This window comes from Aquarana catesbeiana, linkage group LG03, assembly GCF_042186555.1.
Source record: "Aquarana catesbeiana isolate 2022-GZ linkage group LG03, ASM4218655v1, whole genome shotgun sequence".
NCBI classification, from domain to species: domain Eukaryota; kingdom Metazoa; phylum Chordata; class Amphibia; order Anura; family Ranidae; genus Aquarana; species Aquarana catesbeiana.
The window spans coordinates 112,104,992-112,131,170 of record NC_133326.1 but is presented as its reverse complement, the minus strand read 5'-3'; the positions used below and the strand labels follow the sequence as shown (position 1 = coordinate 112,131,170).

The 26,179-nt window shown below is 46.6% G+C and overlaps 1 protein-coding gene across 3 annotated transcripts in view; it reads right to left on the bottom strand.

Annotated features, from left to right (window-relative positions):
• The window catches only part of LOC141131571 (synaptotagmin-4-like), a 105,748-nt gene that overhangs the window by 33,395 nt on the left and 46,174 nt on the right, over positions 1 to 26,179 (bottom strand). For all 3 annotated transcript variants that reach the window (XM_073618991.1, XM_073618990.1, XM_073618989.1), the window contains one exon: positions 2,721 to 3,574. In XM_073618991.1, the coding sequence (XP_073475092.1) occupies positions 2,721 to 3,574 (854 nt within the window). The remainder of the gene's footprint in view (positions 1 to 2,720; positions 3,575 to 26,179) is intronic.

Genomic DNA, 26,179 nt, shown 5'->3' with positions numbered 1-26,179 from the left:
ATACATTCACAAAATTTTATCAGGTGGATGTAAGGAGGTATGAGGATATCGCCTTCGGGAGCAGTGTGCTGCAGGCAGCAGTATAGGTCCTCAAGTCTGGGGGTACCCTCCATTGCTATGGGACGTCCCATTAAGTAATTACTTAAGGCTCTGTGTCCTATGATGTACGATAAAGAAAATAGGATTTTAATAACAGCTTACCTGTAAAATCCTTTTCTTGGAGTACATCATGGGACACAGAGGTCACTCCCCTCTTTTTTGGGATTTAAGTATATTGCTTTGCTACAAAAACTGATGTGCTCCTGGAAGGAGGAGGGGCTATATAGGGAGTGAACTTTCTGGATTGGGTATACCAGTGTCCATCACCTGAAGGTGGCCTATAACCCATTAAGTAATTACTTAAGGCTCTGTGTCCCATGATGTACGATAAAGAAACAAAACTTAGCTAACAGTGAAATATGTAAACCGAATAAATAAATGAAAAAAAGTCAGATAAACAATAAATAATAATTTCTTCAGTGATAAAAAGGAAGAACAAATGTGATGCTTCTTCTAAAAAATTCCTTATCCAGAGTGCTCCCACCACCGCATGCAATGGACGCTCATCTCCTTTGTAGGACCCCAAGGGGTCAAACACGCCTTGCACTTAGTGCCAATAATCTTTCTCCTCTGTGATCTTTACTCAAGGTGTAGAAAAACGGTCCATGGCCAGCATAAGTTCCATCCACTGTGCTGCTTTACACCTCAATCCATATAAAAGACCTCTCCATGTGTTCAGATTAAGACAATTAATCTGAACACACGGAGAGATCTTTTACTACTGTAAAAATGTCACTGGCAATGAAGGGCTTAACACTAGGGGGGCGATCAAGGGGTTAACCGTGTTCCCTGGGAGGTGATTCTAACTGAAGGGGGAGGGGACTGACTAGAGGAAGTGACGGATCGTGTTTCCTAGTTAATAAGGACACACGATCTGTCACTCCTCTCAGAACAGAACAGAACAGGGAAGTGTGTGTTTATACACACTCGCCCCTGTTCTATCTCTCGTACTCACGATCGATCGTGGCCGGCGGTCGTCGCGATTTTTCCGACGGAAATTCCGCTTGTGTGTACGGGGCATTACTGTTATCCGTTATTCTTCACCACCGCCACTTCCTACATTGCTACTCTTATGCCCTGTACACACAATAGGATTTTCCGACAACAAAATCCATGTTTTTTTTCCGATGTCAAGAACGCGGTGACGTACAACACGTTCAACGAACTGAGAAAAATGAAGTTCAATAGCCAGTGCTGCTCTTCTACTTGATTCCGAGCATGCGTGGAACTTTGTGCGTCGGAATTGTGTACACACGATCGGAATTTATGACAACGGATTTTGATGTCGGAAAATTTGAGAACCAGCTCTCAAATTTTGTGTGACGGAAATTCCAATGGAAAATGTCCGATGGAGCCTACACACGGTCGGAATTTCCGACAACAAGCTCCTATCAAACATCTTCCGTCGGAAAATCCTATCGCGTGTACGGGGCATTACTATTCAAAATTGTGTTACTAGTGTTACTATTCATAATTTTGCTATGCAGCACTTAAAGTTTGGGCAAGTAACCAAATATGTCTGGTAATTATTATGTGAGATTTCTGATTTATAGTCTAGCTAGCACTTACCATGACTAATTTTCTACTACACCAGCATGCTTACTATTACAACCACATTTGAAATTGAGGCCAAAAGATACACGGAAAAACATTTACTTTTTAATCAGCTGTAGAAGGGTGGGGTTAAACTATCATAATGTCCCAAAAGTTTTAGCATTACTAGGTTTATATTTGTGTTCTGCTCTACCTTCATAGCCTGCAACTAAATTTGTTATACGTGTAGACTGAGCATAAATTAAGGTTACCAGTCAGATTTTAAAAATGAAATCCAAGGACTGGCCCTACTGACCATGCCCACAAACCACACACTCATTTGTAGCAACACTTACAAGACTATGACCCCAGTTATGAAACTGGGTCCAGAATTAAATTGTTGGGGCATGCATAGTGCACTTCTGCAAATTGTGGGTATGGACAAATTGCTGTAACAGTGGGCAGGGTTTAAAAGGGAACGTTAAATTAAACCTGAAACTATGCGGCTATTGGTCAAAAGAGTGTAAAACATAGCGTGCAGAGGTCAGGAGTAAGTACCATAACAGAGAGGACAGGCGGCAGGAGTAAGTAACACAGTGTTCAAGGGGCAGGATTATATATAGAGTATATATATATATATATATATATATATATATATATATATATATATATATATTAGAGTTCAGGGTACTAGGCCAAACTGGGTAACTTGGCCCAGTTGTAACAGGAGACACAACAATGTGATTGGATTTTGGCCAGCTTACATTGCTCAGATCAGTCTGTAATAAGGTGACACACATTTTGACCTACAAACAGGTAGGTTTAGCTGTGTTTTGCAGTGTGTAAAATGGTTCAATGCTCGGGCTTATGCATATGTACTGTATGTAGGGGAGACTTATCAAGACAAAATAAAGCTAAGGACTGTAAAGATTGCCGTAGCCAACTTCTACTGTTAAAAATGGTAAACTTATTGGTCTTGTGGTGTGTATATACCTGCAGTGTTTAGTAGCTACACTTATGTATTTGTAGTTCACCCAGGTATTCAGCAGCGTGTTAATTAATAAATGCTATACATGAGGCAGACTGACCTTCTTAAGCTTTGCCTTGGTAATTGACAGATCCCTTGTAAAATCAGATGCTGCTTGACAGTTGCAGTCGACCTGGGAACAAGGGAAAAGTATTTCACCAATGAAACCTTCCCTCTGAGTGTTCCGATCCCGTGAATATACTGCTAGCCTCAGGGTCCGTTCTTTCAGATTCTCTGGACTGTATCTAAAGAAAGCAAACCTTTGTCCTCTATCTGAATCTTCTGTTGGCCCATACTGTGGCTCCAGAAATCCAGGAAGAAGATAGGCTCTGACAAATGAGTCTTTCTTGCGATGCAATCTTTTTGGAAGGTTGGAGAAGCCAGTTACAGTTAGAGTAAGAGCTTCTTCACTCTGTGAGTAATATAAGGTAAAGTGCACAAGTGGTTGAACCTTTTGCTTACCCCCTGTGAATCCATCAGGTTCAGTACAAGAGAATGGCATCTTCACCAAACTGGCATGATCACCCTCTGAAGTACCATCCCCAAAAACAGTGCTCCTGCGCTTCAAAACATGCTTGGTCTTTCTTGGTAGCTGGTAAAGACTGGACAGAGAAGCTCTAACGTGAATAGATCTGTCAGATATAGAATTTTGCTCATGTTGAACTGCTTGTGCATCATCACCTCTGGGTGTAATGTTCCCATCTAGAGTCTTGTATTGATTGTATACTGACACTGAAATAGACCTTTCTGAGTTATTAGACAGCTCGAGGCTTTTACTGTCCTGCAGTACAGAGTCATTTTCATGATTGCTTGTAGATTGCTGCCTTCGTCTCTTGTGCCAACAGATGGCACAGCCCAACAGAAGACAGAAGCACAGCAGGGCCAATCCAGCTCCCAGGAGTACCTGCAAATGGACTAAGCAAAAAACAAAAGGAGTTTTTTATAAAAGCAAACTTGATACAAGAACGGCATTTCTGATTTTTATTTTTGTCTACTGCCTTTTGCCTTTTTATGTATACATTAGCATTAGTTCTTTGGATTTTTAATCAATAACTTTCACTAGTTGCTTACTAAGGACTGCTACCATCAAATCTCAACATAAAAGAATTCAGAATTCTAAGTAGACAGGTGAGGAAAATGCTAGTAGTAGCAGACAGGGCTGGTGCAGGGAGTTTTGACACCCTAAGCAGGACCTCATTTTGCCCCCCCCCCCCAAAAAAAGGCTCCGCCCCTCACTGAGATTTTTGCGGCGCCTCTTCACCTATGTCTTCAACCGTGGTCCACAAGCCTGCACCTGTGCCTCTGGACCCGGCCCGAAGACAAATAGTGCATGGCACCAGCCCGCTTCCTCGTGCCAGTCGTGGTCCACAGGCTAGGGCAGTATACAGACAGACTAATGCCCCGTACACACGGTCGGATTTTCCGATGGAAAATGTCCGATCGGAGTGTGTTGTCGGAAATTCCGACCGTGTGTGGGCTCCATCGGACATTTTCCATCGGATTTTCCGACACACAAAGTTGGAGAGCAGGAGATAAAATTTTCCGACAACAAAATCCGTTGTCGGAAATTCCGATCGTGTGTACACAAATCCGACGGACAAAGTGCCACGCATGCTCAGAATAAATAAAGAGATGAAAGCTATTGGCCACTGCCCCGTTTATAGTCCCGACGTACGTGTTTTACGTCACCGCGTTTAGAACGATCGGATTTTCGGGCAACTTTGTGCGACCGTGTGTAGACAAAACAAGTTTGAGCCAACATCCGTCGGAAAAAATCCTAGGATTTTGTTGTCGGAATGTCCGAACAAAGTCCGACCGTGTGTACGCCCTATAACTGTGTAACTGCCTGTCTGTACGAGCATACAGATACACTGACAATGTTTTACAAGCTCTTACTAAAAATAATAATAAATCCACATTTTTGTACCTGCAAAAAGATCTGCATTTATTTATTTTTTTACCAAGGTGAACTTGAACCGTCACACCTCAGATCACCCCAATTCCTGTATTTTCAGATCTCAGATCACCACAATTCTTCCACCTTCACACTTCAGATCACCCGATCACTGTATCACCCTGAATGGCTGTTCCCCGCTGCACCCCCCCTCCGCACCTCTGTTCCCCTCTGCACCCCCTACACACATATCTGTACCCCCTGCACATCTGTCCCCCCCACACACACACATCTGTTCCCCCTCTGTACCCCCCTGCACATCTGTCCCCCCCTCCCCACACACACACACATATCTTTCCCCCCTCTGTACACCCCTGCAATCTGTCCCCCCCCTCCCCACACACATCTGTCCCCCCCGTACACACACACACACATATCTGTACCCCCTACACATATATCTGTTCTCCCTCTGTACCTCCCTGCACGTCTGTACCCCCTCTGTACCCCCCTGCATGTCTGTCCCCCCCCACACATGTATCTGTACCCCCTCTGTACCCCCCTGCATGTCTGTCCCCCCCCCACACATATATCTGTCCCCCCCCCACACATATATATCTGTACCCCCCTGCACATATATCTGTCCCCCCCCACACACACACATATATCTGTTCCCCCCTGCATGTCTGTCCCTCCCCCACACATATATCTGTACCCTCCTGCATGTCTATTCCCCCCCACACACATATATCTGTTCCTCCTCTGTACCCCCCCCCCCCTCCAACACACACACACACACCTATATCTGTACCCCCCTGCATGTCTGCTCCCCCCCCCCACACACACACGCACATATATCTGTTCCCCCTCTGTACACAGTGAAATGCGCTATAAACTTGACAGCAGAGTAATTTTTTTATTTCATGTGATTGCAGGCTGCAGCACTGAGCGTGCTGCCTGTGCTTCCACTATACCTGAGCCAGCATTGGTGATGGCTTTACTCCATGAGTGCGGCGCTGCTGCCTGCCTGTCCTCCCACAACAGATCCCTGAGCGACCAGGAGGAGGGGGAGCAGATATCGCGGCAAGCCCATATGCAGGGCTTCCATCTCATCCACTCCAGCCGGTTCCATCGATCATGCAGCGCTTCCGGTCGGCTGCTCCTTGTCCCAGCTCTCTCCCCTCATCTCCTCACTGCTAGGGCGGCACTGCAGGCTGGGGACAGAGCGGTCTGGGGTGTCTTTACAGGCGCAACCACCCCCTAGCCTGGCGGCTGGCGCCATAAGGCAGCATGTTTTTAAAAAATGTCAGTCCTGGAGGTATTTTAATAATCCAAATCCCCAGAGGGTGGCTGGAGATCTTTGCCGCCCCCCTTACCCTGGCGCCCTAGGCAGCCGCCTGACCCACCTATTACTAGTGCCGGCCCTGGTAGCAGACTTTTTTCTGCGTCTGAGGTTGTCTGTAGATGATGACCACAGCATGCAATTTAGAGAGCCGGTCACAATCTCCTGTCATGCGACTTGGATGCCGGGAAACCCGCATCCAATTCACATCAGTGTGAACCCAGCACTAAAGAACTACAGCATTCCCAGAAGTTAGTGAGAGTTGGACTATTCAAATTGCAGGACATTTTATGTTACTAAGTTTTTGTACTGAAGAAAGAATACATTGGTCATCACATAATAAATACATTTGAAAATGCTCAATGAAATATTTCATAAAATGAAAATGTGGATAATTTAGCCAAATAAGGCAAAGTCAGGGACAACAGGTGCCATGGCATGTCAAGCATGAACTTCAAAGAAATCAGAAAACAACTATTGCGTGAGCCAAGGTCAGGGCCGGATTGGGAATAAAATCCAACCCTGGAAATAATTTCACACCAGCCCCACAGCATTATTATACCAGCCCAACAGCATAACATCACAGAGGCTGTGTGGATATGGTACAGGAGGTGGTCATAGGCTGTGCGGACATGGTACAGGAGGGGGTCATAGGCTGTGCGGACATGGTACAGGAGGGGGTCATAGGCTGTGCGGACATGGTATAGGAGTTGGTCATAGGCTGTTCGGACATGGTATAAGAGTTGGTCACAGGCTGTGCGGACATGGTACAGGAGATGTGAGAGGCTGTGCGGACATGGTACAGGAGATGCCAGAGGCTGTGCGGACATGGTATAGGAGGTGGTCATAGGCTGTGCAAATATGGGGGTACAGGAGAGTAACAGGAGGTGGACAGAGGCTGCGGAGGGGTCTGATCTTAGTCTTACCCAGCCGTGATGTGGAGAGGTGCGCACCACCGCTGAGACGAGTGCCTTACATTTAAAAATGGCACTGCCCAGCGCCATTACGTCACTGCGCATGCACCTGCCTAACCGAAAATAGCCTAGCTTGATGGACTTTCCGGGCCCAGCTAGCTTCGGAACAGCACATGCGCAGTTGACATGTCGGCCTGCAGCCATATTTTTTACTGGCGCTGCTGCAGTCAAAGGTCAAAGCAGCTTCAGGGCAGGCGGCCTGCTGGCCTATTGGGAAATTTCCTGATATCCTGGTAGGCCAGTCTGACCCTGGCCAAGGCCCATGAGAAGTAATGTAAACTTGTCTAAATAACAAACACCTTTAAATTATATCTTTAAAGTAGTGGTCAGGATCATGTATTTATTTTTCTTTTTTTAAACTTTATTTATAAGACATGAATACTGTAGAAATACAATAAAAACAAAGCAACTCAAGGCTTCACATAAGAGATATACAGTACAGTGCATTCATCCAAATTAGAGAATTGTAAAACATATATCCAAAAACTATGTGCAGCTGGATAGTCATCTGAAAACATTGATGTTGAGTGTGTGAATATGGTAATTAAAGGCATATTAGGCAGCTTTCCACACTGGGTACTAAGTGCTCCTTGCCTATCTGATTCTATGTTAAGAATATTATGTGGTGGGTCCTATACCTAGGTCACAGTGTGGTGAGGGCTGGTCAAGGGGGCAACCTATGCCCTAATGAGGGGTGAGTGGCAAGTAGTTGAGGAAGAGAATAAGTGGGCATAATGAGGGAGAGACATGGGAGGGGGCAGAGTTTTGGGGTAAGAAGGAAAAGGTAGAAAGAAGATAAGAGGAAGAGAGGTGGTGGAGGGTGGGGAGAGGGGGATGGAGGTCTGCTCTTCTCCACAGGGTTCCAAAGAGGTCCTGTCTCCTAAAAGCCCTAATCTGCAGTACACAGAATTCAAAAGCATGGTACAACAAAGGTACCAAACAGTTTCCATCATGTTGAGGTTAGATGGTAGTTGAAAACTCCTATAAATATGTCTCTGTAGACTTGAAATATGACCATGGCATCCAGGTGGACCTGAATTCCTTCTTTAGTGTTTTTAAACATGACCGTTAAGTCTCCCTTTTGATAAATGTAATTTATTCATTTTAACCAAAATTGTTTAGTTGGATTACTGGCTTTCTTCCATTACAATGGGATGCATGCTCTCACCGCAATGAGGAGATGTTTCAGTCAGGGGGCCTTATACTTGGAGATGGGCCTGTCTGCCATTTGAAGGAGACACGAGACTGGGATGCTTCGCTTTTTGCATGAAAACCAGATATTGTTACATTCTGGGGGCATGGCTTGCGGCTGATGGAGTAAGCAGCATGGTGTGAGAGCTCTGCCAAAATGCTGCTCTATTATCCTGATACAGACACCCTGTTGTACCCAGTTCGCTCCTAAAATGGACTGGAGGGTCCCCCATACAGTTCCCGATCCAGCGGGGCTATTTTCGCAAACATGTCCCGCAAGGGAGGTAAGGACTCTCTGCTGGCGGCAGAGCATGAAGGGCAAGATGGGGCCCGATCACAGCGCTCTGCTAAAGAAGCAGCCATGAGGATGTTTGGCGATGCTCTGGGGAAAGGTACCCCATCCAGACCACCTTCCCCCTCCCTGAGCCCTGCTGAGCAAGACAACAACCCTGAAGCACAGGAACGTGCCTGGCCGGAGGACATTGCAAACACCTCCACATGGGACACAGTGAGTACACTAGGCCCTGATAACAGCGTCACAGCTATACCAGACCAGGAGTCCCCTGCCCCTGAACCAACTCTCAGAGATATTTTTACAGCAGTTACATCCTGCAACATGTCTATCACTACCCTAACTACTGGAATTAAAAGGGTTAAATTGGAGCTGAATCTAGTCAGACAGGACATGCAGAAGCTGCTGGACCGCCCCGCTGCCCTGGAAGACAGAGTAAGCAATGTGGAAGATGATGTTATACCTCTGCAGAGAGAAGTACGCCATATGCAATCGATCGTCACAGGTCATTCAGCCCGTTTAGAGGACATTGAGAACAGGCAAAGACACAATAATGTCCGTGCTGTTGGCATACCTGAAAGAGCAGAGGAAAAGAATTGGAGAGAATTGGCTGATTAATATGTTTGGCAAGGACGCCTTCTCCCCCATGTTTGCGGTGGAGAGGGCTCACAGAGTCCCGCCCAGACCACCTAAACGTGGGGAACCACCCAGTCCATTCCTATTCAAGAAGCTGAACTAAAAGGACCGGGACACAACTTTATCTCAGGCCAGAACAAAAGGGAACCTCATGAAAATCGATAATGCCCGCATATCATTCTACGGGCATATCATTCTCTGCGGTACTACAACGCAAGAGGGCTAAGTTTACCAAAGTGAAAAAGCACCTCGGAAAATATGATGTCGCATATGCTATGCTATACTATACCCAGCCAAGCTTAGAATCGCAGAAAACGGTGCAACACAGTTCTTTGATAAACGTGCAAATGCATCTCACTGGTTGGATAGAGTGGAGCATACCCTTAAGAAGGCTACAGCACCTATGGAGTGATTGTTTTCTGTCTCCTACTACAGGTCTTGTTAACCGAGTTCCTCCAGGAAGCAGAACTAAGGAAACCTTTACATTCCCTATTTCTTCCTGTAAGGCGGAGAGATAGATGTACTTTTGTTTGCACTATACTTCACCAATTACTTGGATTCGCAAGTTCCTTTGAATCAGTTGAACTGAGACATTGGGGCCCCTCCGCCTCCCAATAATAGTCCTGCGTGGACATGCTCACGATAGTCGAGCTCATCATCTGTCACCAGGATGCAAACTCTTTTTTCTTTTTTTTCTTTTTTTTTCTACCCTGGACCTTTTTTTGGTTACTTCATGTTGTGGTTATACTCCCTAACCTGACCCCTGCCGGTTGTAAGGGATATGATGTTTTTTCTCTCTTGTCTGCTGGTAACTTCAATGGGAAAATATGGCTTAGGCGACCACCACCCTCTGCCTCCCTGAATCTGAGCTGGAAAACAGGTCTCATGGTCACACTATATGGGGATGTGAAGTATCTCTTGGAATGCCCATATACTTGTATGGACTCCTGGCAACTGCATACCAATTTATTAATAGATGTCTACTGAATGTACTTTAGTGTCCTGGAACATAAGGGGGCTGGGTGATGGAGTGAAAAGAGTGGCCTTTTTTTCAACGGTAAAAACTCACAAACCCTCTGTGGTGTGTTTACAGGAAACTCACCTACAGGCTACAGGCTACCTCTATTTCCACACTTAAGAGCCATGGCTACCCTACTCAGTTTCACTCCACCCACACAGCCTACTCCAGGGGAGTCAGCACACTTATTTCACAAAATGTTTCTTTTCAGTTGCTGCAGTCCCTGATTGATGACCAGGGAAGGCACATTTTCTTGTTATGTAAATTAGCAGGACTGACGTGTATTATTGCTAATCTATATGTCCCTCCACCCTTCTCATTTGATAGTTTGAAATGCCTAGCACAATTTATAGCGCTCCACCCTTACACCCCTATGTGGGTGTTGGGTGACTACAATAACGTAATGGATAAACAAATAGAAATAAAATATAGAAGGGAGTTAGGAGTACCCTTGGAGTGACAGGATATATGTGTCAAACCCCCATCTGGCGCAATCGCCTCTATATGGACCTTGCTAGGGTTTCCAAACACCCCATATGGGAGAGAGCGGGGGATGAGATTCCTTTACCAAATTTTGAATGGCTCCATACTAAAACCATACTCTCAATTGCTAGAGGAATTCCCTGTGCTCAGAGGCCATCATTTTCAATATGTTCAGCTACACCATGCTGTTAGATGCCAAGGCAAACACTCTAATCTGAAAATAGATGATTCAGCGTTCCTGGATTCTATATTCACTGAACCTGAGAAGAAAGGGGCTAGCTCAATAATTTATAACCATTTATTATCACATATACAAGCCCCTGATCTTTTACCATGCAGGAAGAAGTGGGAGAGAGACATCGGCCCCATTGATTGAGAACAATGGGAGCAGATTTTGGAGGTGGGACCGCTGGTGTCAGTGTCTGCAGCACAGAGACTATCCCATCTGTTCATTTTGCATCGTGTGTATCGCACACCGGTGCAGTTGCACAAATGGGGCAGGAGGGACACTCCTATCTGTCCGAAGTGTCAAGCCCAATCAGGAGATTTTATCCATATGCTATGGAGATGTCACAAACTGGTGAGGTACTGGAGCTCCATTGTAACCAAGATCAATAACACTTTCCAGGTGCAGCTGGAAATGGACCCATTGACATGCCTATTGGGGAGCCTCAATGAGGAAATGTAGACCCCCTAGGTGTACATTGCACTCACGAGACTCCTATATATAGCCAGAAAACTGATTGCTCGCCTTTGGCTCTCAGCTAGTGCACCTACACTAACACAATGGATCCACCAGGTTAATACCATTCTTATTCGGGACAAAAATACGTATCATCATAGGAAATCACAAAAAAAATGTTACGGTATATGGCAGAGTTGGCTGAACTCACCAGATGTGGCACCACCACAAATGGCACTAGACAGACTACTGATGGGATAGCAGTTTTGACATAACAACCCCCGGGACATAAAAGGCAGATTAGGTGGCCTATTGGAGGAAGTATACTAGTAACTTAATGTTATTGTCACATTGTTACACGCATTTTATATTATGATTTGTTTCTCTTTTTTTTCTTTTTACTGTTCTTATTGTTGCACCCCATCTGGGTACGGGTACTGAGAGAGAGCTGGGTACCATAAAATGATTTTTATGCTATGGAACTGATAAGATGGCTATGCATTTTCAAATACCTTTAGATTGCTTAGGAATACCAAATACTGTTGAATGTATACCTGCGCAACTATAACTTGTAGTGCCTATGCTCTCATCAATAAAAACCTTTTTGTTGATTAAAAAAAAAAATATTGTTACATTCTAATAAAATTAATTGCCCAAGTCACCATTATTCTTTGCTAAAAAATGTTATTCAAGTCTCTTCTGTAGAGTTCTATTAATAAGCTTTGAAATATGCAAAGCTCAGTGGTGAAGCAGGTATGCTTTGAAATATGCAAACCTCAATGGTAGAGCGGCTCACAAATGTAATGAAAGGATCTAATCAAGTTCCCAACCAGAAACCAGATGAGATTTTGGGGAAAGACCACAAACTAGTGCTGTTTGTGCTAAAAGCATTAAAATATGGCACTAATAAGACAGACTTCAGCAAATATGAAATACAAAAGAAAAGAAAGGTGACACAAACACATACCAAATGTGAAGGGGAAATTATACTTCTTACTGGTGTTATTGCCCATTTTATTCTCCAAATCTAACAATATTAGGGACTCTCTCTTTCTCACAGGCTAAAGTCATATACTGCAAGTACTGAGCAAAAAGCTACAAGCAAGAGACAGACTGGAAAGGGAAAATATTTTTTTCGCCACTTTAATTCACAAAGTTTGCCAGGCTCTTTGGCATACAGCTGCATCTTTAACCCCCTTCACGCCTAAGTAAAACAAATCTTAAGGCCTAAGCACAATTTTGCAACTTTTACATGTGTTAGTAAAACCGTACATATTATCACAACTTTTTTTTCAGGACAAATTGGGCTTTCAATTGGTGGTAAATGGTAATGGATATCGCCTGATTTGTTTTTTTTTACTTTCAAAGGAAAACTGGCCCAAAATCATGAAAAAAAAAAATATTTTTTTTAAAATGTAGCTGTGCTCTTGTTACTACCATAACCTACCCCCAAAGAACAACCCAAAATAAATTCTCCTGCTCCCAACGATCGCAGTGATACCACTTATGTGTATGTTATTTGTTGTTTGTACCCGTAGTACAGCCCCAAAACAATAGTGCGCATTTTGCTTTTTTTTCTATCCTACCTAAAACACACTGACACTAATTTAAAAACTGACCATGACCTTTGACCCAAACACTAACCCTGGGACTGACCCAGATCAAACACTGGTACCGCAGGTGGCACACCAAGCCTCTTTTGCCAGCACTCGACTCCCTCCCCACCAGCAGAGCAGCGCAGGGAAGTGTCAGTGAGACACTAATGCATTCTAATTTCAGAATTCCTCACGCCGCACATGTACTGAGGGGGAAGCCCTGTGCCCCACACATTGTAAAAGATGGGAAACATTGTTTGGTTCTCTAACTTTGCTGTAGCTGCGATTGTCAGCTTTTGTGATAGGGAAGAGATTGGGTGCAGTTCTGCTAGGGGGGGGGCGGTCCCTGTTTCCAGGAGGAGGAGGATTGTCATTGGCCACTGCTAAAGCCAATAACAGTCCTGCTAGCCTCATCTGAAAGAAGATGTCTCGCTTGGTTGCCACTACCAATCTCAGAAAGAAGGGATTTCACTGTGATTGAGAAAACCACAATCAGGTGACAGTTTGTGGAATTACTGTTGAGCATCTGGGAACTTTGTTGAAATTATTCCTGAACCTTTGCATCACTTATTACTGAACCCCTGCACTCTGTGTCCCTTTAAGCCAGAGCCAGTATTCAGCGCAATGAAAATCACACCCAATTATTCCTGTGGGGCAGAGCGCCACACTTTTCCTCAGCTGCGGGGGCCCAACTTATGATCTTGCACACAGGACCACTGCTTTCAGAAAATGCCCCTGACCTGAGCTCATCATTGCACATCCATTCCAGATGTTTGTGTGTGACAGAACATACATCACATACATCATAGTTGCCAACTGTCCCGGATTACCTGGGACATTCCCGGGATTTAGACTCCATTCCCGATTTTGATGTTTCCCGGTAAATGTCCAGAGAAATCCGGTTCTTCACGGATTTTCGCCGCCGCCTGCCGCCAGAGGTCTGTGGCCGGCAGAGACATTGTCTCCGCCGGCCGCCATTTTTCAGAAGACCAGGAAGATGGCTGGGGGGGGCTAGACGGAGCTCCTGCGTCTCCGCCCACCCTCCGCCCCGCTCCGCCCCGCCCCGCCTACCCCCTGCTCCGCTGCCAGTCTGTTATGGAAAGGGGCAGGGGTTCTAGCCATGTGGCCGGCAGAGGGAGACAGTATACACTGTCTACTACACTACGAGGACACCTGAGGTAGGGGGGGGCGCACCGCTGGGGGGGATCTGATGTAAGGGGGGCTCCACTGGAGACACCTGATGTGAGGGGGGCTGCACTGGGGACACCTGATGTGAGGGGGGGCTGCACTGGGGAAACCTTATGTGAGGGGGGCTGCACTGGGGACACCTGATGTGATGGGGGGCTCCACTGGGGACACCTAATGTGAGGGGGGCTGCACTGGGGACACCTGATGTGAGGGGGGGCTCCACTGGGGACACCTGATGTGAGGGGGGCTCCACTGGGGACACCTGATGTGAGGGGGGCTCCACTGGGGACACCTAATGTGAGGGGGGCTCCACTGGGGACACCTGATGTGAGGGGGGCTCCACTGGGGACACCTGATGTGAGGGGGGGGCTGCACTGGGGACACCTGATGTGAGGGGGGGCTGCACTGGGGACACCTGATGTGAGGGGGCTCCGCTGGGGACTCCTGGTGTGAGGGGGCTCCGCTGGGGACTCCTGGTGTGAGGGGGCTACACTGGGGACTCCTGGTGTGAGGGGGGGCTCTGCTGGGGACATCTGATGTAAGGGGGGGCTCCGCTGGGGACATCTGATGTAAGGGGGGGCTCTGCTGGGGACATCTGATGTAAGGGGGGCTCCGCTGGGGACATCTGATGTAAGGAGGGCTCCGCTGGGGGCACCTGATGCAAGGACGGACTCTGCTGGGGGCACCTGATGCAAGGACGGACTCTGCTGGGACATCTAACGCAAGGACGGACTCTGCTGGCGGCACCTGATGCAAGGACGGACTGTGCTGGGACATCTGACGCAAGGACGGACTCTGCTGGGGGCACCTGATGCAAGGATGGACTCTGCTGGGACATCTGACGCAAGGACGGACTCTGCTGGGACATCTGACGCAAGGACGGACACTGCTGGGGGCACCTGATGCAGGGACGGACGGCTGGTGGCAGGCGACGTGGCAGGTGACACGCTCAGGGATCCCACTGATTCTGCATTATGGTGAGTTGAATGATTTCATTTTATATTACAATGTAATAATAGAAATAATGCACTTCAATCATCCTGACACCATAACAACCATGGTGCCGGGATGATTGAAGTGCTAACACCAGGTGTTTGGAGTATCTTTATCTGCTGATTGTTAAACTTTCTAAAATACACATATTTCCATTGTTGTGTAGGATCTGGGGCTGCTGTCCCTCCATCTCTCTCCCCCCCTTTCCCTCTCCATCCCTCATTCATCTCAGACTGTAACCACACCCCCTTTGAGCCACGCCCATTTAAGACATGCCCACTATTCCGCATAAACCACGCCCATTTTTTGCCACGGTGCGCTTCGCGTGCTGCATTTTTGCTTTGGCCCTTTGTCACGCCCACAAATGCATGCCCCGCCCCCTAATTAAAACAAGACTCCGCCTACAGCCAAAAAAGTGTCCCTAAAAATTATTTTTCAATGTTGGCAACTATGCATACATCCCATACAAGAACGTGGTCTGGATGTGAGAGGTGGATCAGCAGGATGAGTGTGCCAGGACAGGTAGATGTGTCTCATCTCTGCTTCATTTCACCACTCTGCATATCACGCATATCATAAATGAGAAGAGGGTACAGCTGTGGAGAAAATGAGCAGAATGGGCAGAGGATCTGGAGGAAATGGCCAAGAGGTAGGAGAGGCTGAAGATTCCTCAGCTGAGGACTCTGGCTCTGAAGAGCCAATTTCAGCCTCTCATTCCCAGAAATTGTTTATCCAATCTCTAATGGAGATGGTACGAAATGGGTTTCAGTTACCCCCAGTTCAGGAGTCTGCACTCTCCTGTTCTACCCTGGGATCTTTGCGACCTAACAAATTTCCCTAGCGTTTCCCTTGCATCCGTTACAGGAGAAGGTGGTTTACGCGGACTGGGAGCATCCTGACAGGATATACTTACTTCCAAAAAGGTTTTCTGTCTTATACCCTATGGAGGAGAAGTTCAGAAAGAAATGGAGCACACCTTTGGCGGACGCTGCCATATCTTCTGTGAATAAAAGCTTAACCTGTCCAGTGGATAATGCCCAGGGGTTTAAGGATCTGGCTGATAAAAAGCTAGAGTCCTTATTAAAGGCCTCCTTTTCGGTTGCTAGTGTAGCAGTTCAGCCAGCTATTGCAGCTATTGGGATTTGCCAGTCCCTAAAGGATCACTTTAAGAGGCTGGTAAAGAATATACCTTGCCAGGAGGAATCTGCTGAGGAGCTATCAGAGATTCCTCATGCCTTGTGTTTTGCGGTAGATGCTTTAAAAGACTCAATCCAACAGATATCTCGTTTTGCGTTACTGTCAGTTCATATGTGCAGAGTATTGTGGCTAAAGAACTGGTCTGCTGAGGCTACTTGCTTCTTTACCATTTCATGGAGAGCGCCTGTTTGGTGAGGATCTGGATAAATATATCCAAAAGATCATTGGAGGAAAGAGCGCCCTGCTTCCTATTAAGAAGAAGGGGAAGCAACCCTCTTATAAAATTCCTAATGCCCCAGGTCCTGGTGCTTCTTCCCCTAAGCGGTATCAACGGCCTCAGCCGTCTGGGTTTAAAAGACCCCAGGGTCAGAAAAAGCCTTGGACCCAAAAGCCACCCAAGCCCAACTCCAAGTCTTCCTTGTGAAGGGGCGCCCCCGCTCTCACGGGTGGGGGGCAGACTTCGGCTGTTTGGGGAGGCCTGGGAAGAACTGGTTCAAGACAGATGGGTCATTTCCACTGTAAAATACGGTTACAGAATAGAGTTCCGGGAGGTCCCCCTGAACCGGTTTCTGTACTCAGGGGTCCCGGCAGATCCAGAGAAGAGAAGATGCCTATTTCTAGCTTTACACCATCTTCTGACGCAGGGAGTAATTGTAAAGGTTCCGCACGAGAAAAAATTCAAGGGGTTTTACTCAAACCTATTCACCGTGCCAAAACCAAATGGGGAAGTAAGGCCCATTTTGGACCTCAAGGCTCTCAACTTCTTTGTAGACGTCTGATCTTTCCGCATGGAGTCGGTTCGTTCAGTAATAAGGTCCCTAAGAAAGGGAGACTATTTAGCATCCATAGATATCAAGAACGCGTACCTTCATGTGCCGATCTTCGGTCCACATCAAAGGTTCTTACGCTTCGCTGTAGAGGGCAGTAATTTCCAGTTTGTGGCACTACCTTTCGGTCTGGTCACGGCCCCCAGGGTCTTCACAAAGATTCTGGCCCCAGTGTTGGCTTCCCTAAGGTCTCAAAGAGTCTCCGTAATAGGTTATCTGGACGATCTACTTCTAAGGGAATGCTCTCGTCCTATACTAGTTCAAAACGTGTCAAGAACAGTACGGGTTTTACAACGCCTAGGTTGGATGCTAAATATGGACAAGTCAGCTCTTTGTCCAACCCTAGCCTTGGTATATCTGGGTCTGGTCTTGGACACCGCTCAAGAAAAGGTGTTTCTTCCGCCCTTAAAGGTCGCCTCCATAGTGGAACTTGTACAAAAGGTGAAAAAAGAACTAACACCTTCTGTTCGGTTGTGCATGAGGTTACTGGGCAAGATGGTGTTGTCCTTCAGCGCAGTGCCATATGCACAGTTCCACTCCAGAGTGTTCCAGAACAGTATCCTGAAAGCCTGGGACAAGTCTGCTCGAACCTTGGATCAACCTATGGTTCTATCTCCACAGGTTCTATGGAATCTCTCTTGGTGGTTAAGAACCAGCAACTTAAAAAGAGGGAAATCTTTCCCACCAGTAGCCTGGAAAGTGGTAACCACGGACGCCAGTCTTCTCGGCTGGGGAACAGACATCATCTATAAGGACCGAAGCCCCATTTGAGGTTTTGGGCCAGGTATATTGATGACGTCCTCCTCCTATGGGATGGATCCACTTCCCAATTGGACGACTTTTTTTCCTTGATTAACACTAATGATAGGGGGTTTAGGTTTGTCTATGAGATGAGCCAGGAAAAGATCAACTTCCTTGACCTCACTATTTCCAAGGATGGAGATGCATTCAAAACAATCTTGTTCTTTAAGAAGACTGACCGTGGGGCGTGGCTTGGCAATGGCGCTGTGAGGCTGCTCTTTCTGGGAGCTCCGTGCTTCGTTCGGGTAGAGAACCGGATTTAGTACACGTACCTGGCCAATACTTACATGTCCATGACGGACAGACCTCCGGGATCGCCCGCAGCAAGCAGAAATACAGACATCACTGCTTATTTCCTGCGGAATTCGGTCACTCCGTCGCAGGCCCCGGAATCCAAGATGGCGCCGCCACGCACTAACACTGCGGGCACAGCATCGCTCAAGAAGACAGGCAAAGGACTCCCTAACACTTCTCAAGGTACTGGGTCTCTTACTAACAGACCGGACTCTCCGATCATATCTCCTGACATCTTAGGGGCAGATGGTGGCTCATTCACACAGACTGTTAATACTCAGGAGTAGTCTTTCCCTGAGTGCTGGAAGGAGATAATCGCCCTCCTCCCCACTAAACAGGACATTACTGAATCTGCAGCCTCTATTGTGAATACCCTATCTAAAGAGATCCATGAGCTCAAACAGAGGATAGATACTGTGGACTCCAGGGTAACAGTGGTGGAAACATCTACCTCTTTGCTGGAATCAAGAATGTCAGTTATGGAAAAGACGCAGGTAGAATATAAAAGGCGCCTGATCCTGATGCAACTTTCAATAGACGACGGCGAAAATCGCAGCAGGAGAAACAACATCAGAGTCCGCGGCCTACCTGAAGCAACTTCGGGAGGAGATCTCAGAGCGACGATTGTGGCCATTTTCAATCGTTTACTAGACAAACCCCCTACGTCGGAATTGGAATTAGACCGCGTACACCGTGTGCAGGGTCCCAGGGGAGGTGAAGATCTCGCACCGAGAGATGTACTGGCGAGAGTTCATTATTACACGATCAAGGAAGAAATACTGAGGAGAGCATTGGTCTCAGGGCCCTTTGGACTTTGATGGTGCATCGGTGCAACTTTTCCCTGACCCATCAGGGCTAACCCGGCGTATGAGAGGACAACCGCGACCATTGCTTGAAGCAATTAGAACAGCAGGTGCCACTTACAGATGGGGCCATCCCTTCCACCTGATTGTGTTGAAAGGGAGCAACTCTTTTGTGCTGCGATGGCCGGATCAACTGCCAGATCTGTTCATGTTCCTGGCGATTCCCGGGTTTTCTGTTCCTAACTGGTTGGACTTCCAGATCACGCTCAACAACTCAAGATCTACATCACCAAGACCCCAAAGAGCCAGCAGACGACAGTGGCGCTCAAGATCCAGGATAGCTCCAAGAGACAGCCCTACCTCTCCGGAGTCCTGATTGGTCCCATTAGCAATGAGTAACTCCTGTTGAGAAACGATGGGGACTTCTGAGGGCCTGCGAGGCCTTGTCCGCACTGGTATCCTTTTTGTGCCCACATAAGGATCACACAGTTCCGTGAGTGGTCCATTGAATGCTTCAGGGGCATACTAAGTGTTTATTGATGTAATACCCTACCCCCTGGTGAGGGGACGGAGTGCCTTGTATTAATGTTTGAAACTAAACGGTGATGGAGTCATCTCGCCACACCTCCCTCTCGCTGTTCTACAGTTCTGCAGGGGACATTTTTGTTGCCCCCCGTTATGTTTTTTCCCTTTTTTTTTTTCAGACGTGAGAGGGGGGTGCTGTGAGGACTCTTCTTTAAAAAACAAAAAAAAACAAAAAAAAACAAAAAAAAAGGGCACAGAGTCACATATAGAATACCACCCCCTGATGGTATGAGTAGTGAGATATTTGTGATACCTATATTTTACTTTGAGCACATTGAGTTTATATTAATACGTCAATATGCATTTTAACACAAGCGGTTTCATGCCCTCAGCATGAATGTTTTGCACTATAGAACTTGAGTTGTTATTGGAGTTTAATTATTGATATATGTAAAGGTAACAGTCTGGTGTCCCACACCATGCCGGTTCTCTCCTGATGACACTTCACCCGCTGTGTCGCGGAGTCTAGTCTTCCACACCCACTAATAGGAAGCGCATATCTGCGCAAGGCTTAACATAGCAACAGTTGGATAATTTTTATCCATCCTAGTATCCTCTTTCATTTTTTTTTTTTTTCTTCAGCTCCACTCCTTTCCACTTCTTTTCTTACTTACGGTCTTTTCTTTCGCGTCTTGCCTTCTCCCTGCCCCTTCTCCCCCCTCTTCCCCATCCCCTCTCTCCCGTCCCTTCCTTTATATTTTTCCTGTCTTATCCACCCCTGCCCCAAACCCACACGGGTGCGCGACATGGCCCCCCCGGGAGTACCCCCGATCCCACGTTCCCGTGGGGAGATAAAATTTACCTCCTTAAATGTTAGGGGCCTGGCTACGCCGGAAAAACGCTCCAGATTGCTTTCCGGCCTCAAAAAAACACACACACAGGTGGCGCTCATTCAGGAGACGCATTTCAAGCAGTCGGCAGTCCCTAGACTTTGTAATAGGGACTTTCCTAATGCATACCATGCTCCTTCCCCGCTGTCAAAATCTAAAGGTGTCAGCATATTGATAGCTGAATCGTTGCCGTGGAAGTTATTGGAAGAGAGAGCAGATCCCTTAGGCTGATACTTGTTCATAAAAGGCAAAATCAGGAATACCACAGTGACCCTAGTTAACGTCTATTTCCCCAATACAGATCACTTGTCTTTTATGCGGTCCCTCATTCCCTTAATTCTGGAGTTTCGGGAGGGTCTGTTTCTGATGGGTGGAGATTTTAATTTTGCGCAAGAACCATTACTAGATGTTTCAAGAGGGGCGTCGCATTTATCTTTTTCTTACTTGAAAAAACTCAAGACAGAACTAGCCAACCTGCAGTTAGTAGACCCTTGGAGAATCATGCACCCTGAGGAAAGGGATTATACCTACTTCTCTTCAGTGCATACCACATACTCCAGGATAGATTTCTTTCAGATTCAGCATAAAGATCTTCCGTATGTCACCGCCTCTCAGATTGATTATATTTCCTTTTCTGACCATGCACCCACCCATGTAACCCTATGCTGGGATACGGAACTCAAGTCCCCCCCAACCTGGAAACTAAACGAATCGTTATTACAAATTCCTGAGGTGCACGAGGAGATAAGTAAGGCGCTTACCAATTATTTCTCGGAAAACTTAGACCCTTCGTTGTCTCCAATGACGGTATGGGAGGCACATAAATGTGTGATAAGGGGGGAATTGATCAGGATTGGGGCTGCAAAGAAAAGGGAAAAAGCCAAACAGATTGATTTCTTGATTTCCCAGGTGCGGTCTCTCGATACAAAAAAACCTTTTGTATCACAAAACGATACAGAGCCTGGCCTGGGCTAGAAGGTATCTGTTCGAATTCTCCAATAAGCCAGGTACCATGCTGGCCAGATTGTTACGTGGCCCGAGACAGCGCACCTACATACCCTCAATAGTGACGTCACAGGGGTCTAAAGTCCATACCTCCAAGGATATAGCTAGCGAATTTGCTGCTTATTATCAACAACTATACAATCTGCATAGGGAGGAACCCACTGAGTCTTTAACTGAAAAGGCTGTGGCAGCGGGGGAATACATCAGGTCCTCAGGTATGCCCACTTTACCAGCTGATGTAGGAGACTCGTTAGAGACTGACATCACACCTGAAGAATTCTCGCTAGCCTTGACTCAAACAAAGCTGAGGAAGGCACCTGGGCCTGATGGCTTCTCCCTGACCTACTATCAGACCTTTGTGGCTAATCTATCACCACACTTCTTGAAAGCTTACAACGCTCTAAAAGAGGGTAGTACTAACATGGTAGACTTGCTACGGGCATTTATATCCCTAATCTCAAAAGAAGGGAAAGACGCTAACCACTGCAGCAATTACCGCCCGATCGCGCTACTAAACGTAGATCTTAAACTGTTCTCCAAAATTCTCGCTAACAGGATACTACCGCATATCCCACATTTAATTCACTTTGACCAGGCGGGGTTCGTACCGCTGAGGGAGTCGAGAGACAATACCATTAGGGTCCTCAACCTTATACAAGAAGCACGATTTGTTCGGAAGCCTTTTCTGCTGCTCTCTACGGACGCAGAGAAGGCTTTTGACAGAGTGGCCTGGCATTTTATGCGGGCCACGCTGGAACATATTGGTATTGGTCCAAACATGAGGGGATGGATTTTGTCTCTCTACTCGGCTCCCTCGGCGGCGATGCGGGTCAATGAGTGGCGCTCGGAATTTTTCAACATCACTAACGGGACAAGACAGGGGTTCCCCCTTTCTTCTCTCGTCTTTATTTTGACCCTTGAGCTGTTCCTGTGCAGCGTGCGAGGAAATCCCAATATAACCGGGATCACGAAGCCCTCAGGGCACCACAAAATCGCGGCTTTCGCTGATGACCTGATCTTTTTCGTCTCCAATCCACGGATCACATTACCTAACATACTAGCGGCTCTACGGCTGTATGGCGAAGTATCAAACTTTAGGGTCAACTGTGCCAAGTCCGCAGTGTTGAATGTTACAATATCAGCCTCGGAAGCAAGTACTATGTGCAAATCCTTCCCGTTCCGGTGGACGGAGAAATCTATCCGCTACCTGGGAGTGGATATCACTCCGGACCTGACACATTTGTATGCACACAATTACTTACCATTACTTCAAAGACTCAAAATGGACCTGCGGAGTTGGCATAAGTTGACCTTGACCTGGTTCGGACGATGTAATGCCCTGAAAATGGCGGCCCTACCACGGGTATTATACATACTCCAAACATTGCCGATAAAGTTACCAATGACTTTCTTTAAGCAAATCCAGTCCATAGTGAGGGATTTTATCTGGGCTCATAAGTCTCCCAGAACAAAATTACAAACACTGGCCAGACCTAAGGAGAGAGGTGGCATTGGTCTCCCGGACATTCTCCGATACTACAAAGCTGTACACCTTGCCAGGATTGTTGATTGGCACTGTAACAAAGACTCAAAACAATGGGTAAGAATGGAGGTTGAGGATGCCTCCATCCCCTTGCTCTCATCCCCATGGCTTACGTCCCTGCCTCCAGCAGACTTGAAAGCTCATCCGCTGATAGGAGCCACTCTTCTGGTAGTAAGGAACATATTTCGTAACACAGACATATCAGTGCTTCCCTCCCCCATGACACCGGTCATAGGAAATCCGGATTTTACCCCCGGATTAACTAGCCGTAGATTGAGACAACTGATTGATTTTGAGAAACAGTCCCTGGGGGAGGTTTGGCCCCAAGGGGAGCTTCCATCTGCTGCCACTATTTCTAGACTTACGGAACCTACGTTAGACAGTCTGAGCTCCCTGCAGCTCAGACACTTTCTGAAGACTCTTCAGAAAGCTCCCTATGTTCCCCGTAACCGCACTCCTCTGGAATCCCTGTGTAAGTCTGGGGAACCAACAAGACACACACTCTCTTTCCTATACAGCCTCCTCACTAATCAGGGGGAGGACGTGACTCCAGAGTTCCTATTGAAATGGGAAAGAGACTTGGGGATTCAGTTTTCCACACAGCAAAGAGAGAAGGTTCTGGTATTGGCACACAGATCCTCGATTGCGTGCCACTATCAAGAATCGGGGTATAAAATCATGACCAGATGGTACAGAGTCCCATATCTGCTACATAAAATGAACCCTTCATTATCTAATAGATGTTGGAGATGTGACACAGACGTTGGAAGTATGCTACATGTCTTCTGGTCGTGCCCAGTACTGAGACCTTTCTGGGAGGGGGTGACTTCGACCATTCAAAGTTTGACTTCGGTCGAACTTAAAGATAATCCAGCCGCATGCCTTCTGCATTTGACCCCAAGACCGATCCAAAAGTACAAGAAAACACTGACAATGCAGCTCCTGAATGCAGCTAGAGCCTGTATTCCGGCACTATGGCGTGAACCCCTTCCACCAACCAGGGTCCTGTGGTATTCTAAAGTAAACTGTATCCTTCGTATGGAGGAACTGACTGCAACTATGCAAAATAAGGAGGAACAATTTAACGACAAATGGAGGCCCTGGAGATATTTTGTTAACACTAACGAATACTTGCAGGAGTTGGCTCAAGCACAAACCCAGACTACCTGAAATGACAACCCCATAGCTTCTATCAAAACAGATACCTATTAATAACTCTTATGCCGCGTACACACGGTCGGACTTTTCGTCTACAAAAGTCCAACGGACGCCGACGGACTAAAGCTGGCTGGTAATCCGATCGTGTGTGGGCTTCTCCGGACTTTCAGCAGACTTTTTCAGCCTCAAATCCGACGGACTTTAGATTTGAAACATGCTTCAAATCTTTACGTCGTAACTACGACGGACCCCGAAATCCGCTCGTCTGTGTGCTAGTCCGACGGACAAAAACCCATGCTAGGGCAGCTATTGGCTACTGGCTATGAACTTCCTTATTTTAGTCCGGTGTACGTCATCACGTACGAATCCGTCGGACTTTTGTGTGGTCGTGTGTAGGCAAGTCCGTTCGTTAGAAAGTCTGCTGCAAGTCCGCCGAAAGTCCGCCGGAAGTCCGCCGGAAGTCTGTCGGACAGGCTGTCGGACTTTTGTAGACGAAAAGTCCGACCGTGTGTACGCGGCATTAGGGGTCCTGGGGGTGGGGTCGAAGGAGGGGCGGTGTCGCAGCCATTCCTTCCACTCCTGTCTCCCTCTTGGTCATCTAATTCTTTCCCCCCTCTCTATGTCTTTTTCGTTTTCCCCTATTCTGATACCCGCTCCCTTCTCTATTCTGTCTTCCTTTTTATGTTTTCTATATTGATAGGCTCGCTATGTAGCCGTGGTGACGGCGATAACGGAATCTAATACGAATATTTAATACGACGAGCTGGAAATTTTCACTATTGTATAATGTGATATGCTTTTCTCACATTGTTTAACCACCTCAATACAGGGCACTTACACCCCCTTCCTGCCCAAGCCATTTTTCAGTTTTCAGCGCTGTCGCACTTTGAATGACAATTGCGCGGTCATGTTACACTGCACCCTAATTAAATTTTTATCATTTTTTCCCCACAAATAGAGCTTTCTTTTGGTGGTATTTGATCACCTCTACAGTTTTTATTTATTGCGCTATAAACAAAAGAAGAGGGACAATTTTGAAAAAACACAATATTTTTTACTTTTTGCAATAATAAATATCCAATTTTTTTTTTTTTTTTAACAAATTTTTTCCTCAGTTTAGGCCGATATGTATTCTTCTACATATTTTTGGTAAAAAAAAATTGCGATAAGCGTATATTGATTGGTTTGCGCAAAAGTTATAGCGTCTACAAAATAGGGGATAGATTTATAGCATTTTTATTATTTATTTATTTTTTACTAGTAATGGCGGCGATCTGCAATTTTTATTGTGACTGCGATATTGCGGCGGACACATCGGACACTTTTGACACATTTTTGGGACCATTCACATTTATACAGCGATCAATGCTATAAAATTGCATTGATTACTGTGTAAATGTGACTGGCAGGGAAGGGGTTAACACTAGGGGGCGCTTGAGGGGTTAATGTATGACCTAAGGAGGTGATTCTAACTGTGGGGGGGAGGGGACTGACTGGGGGAGGTGACCGATCGCTGTCCCTATGTACAAGGGACACGCCATCGGTCTCCTCTCCTCTCTGACAGGACGTGGATCTGTGTTTACATGCACAGATCCACGCTCCTGCTCTGTTACCCGGCAATCGCGGGTCCCCGGCGGACATCGCGGGTGCCCGGTGGACATCGCGGCCGCCGGGCACGCGCACCGGGTCCCGAGCGACGCGGCGGCGCGCGCGCGCCCCCTAGTGGCTCGGGAGGGCGAGGACGTCATATGACGTCCTCCCAGAACAACAGAAGCCTAGTCCCGCCGTCATATGACGGTGGGTGGTGGCTTAGTGGTTAAACATTTCAATGCATAATAATATTGTTTACACCCAGTTTGATGTCTAAGTAAGGAGGCCCAGTTGTAGGTCACCTTGCTTTACTATGTCTGTAAAAGATATATTTTTGGCTGGAACATACCTGTACTATCCCACATGTTAGTGGATAACTTGATTTTGGTCTACAGGCTCATTCTAACAAAATCGAAATATGTTAATGTCTAAATATGTATGACCTACCTTATACTGGAATATGTATCTGTGCCTTCTTTATCACAAAAATAAAGGAATTTAAAAAAAAAAGAAGACTGACCGTAATGCCTTCATTCCTATAGGGAGTTGTCATCATGACTCCTGGCTTAAGTCTATCCCGAAAAGTCAGTTCATAAGAATGA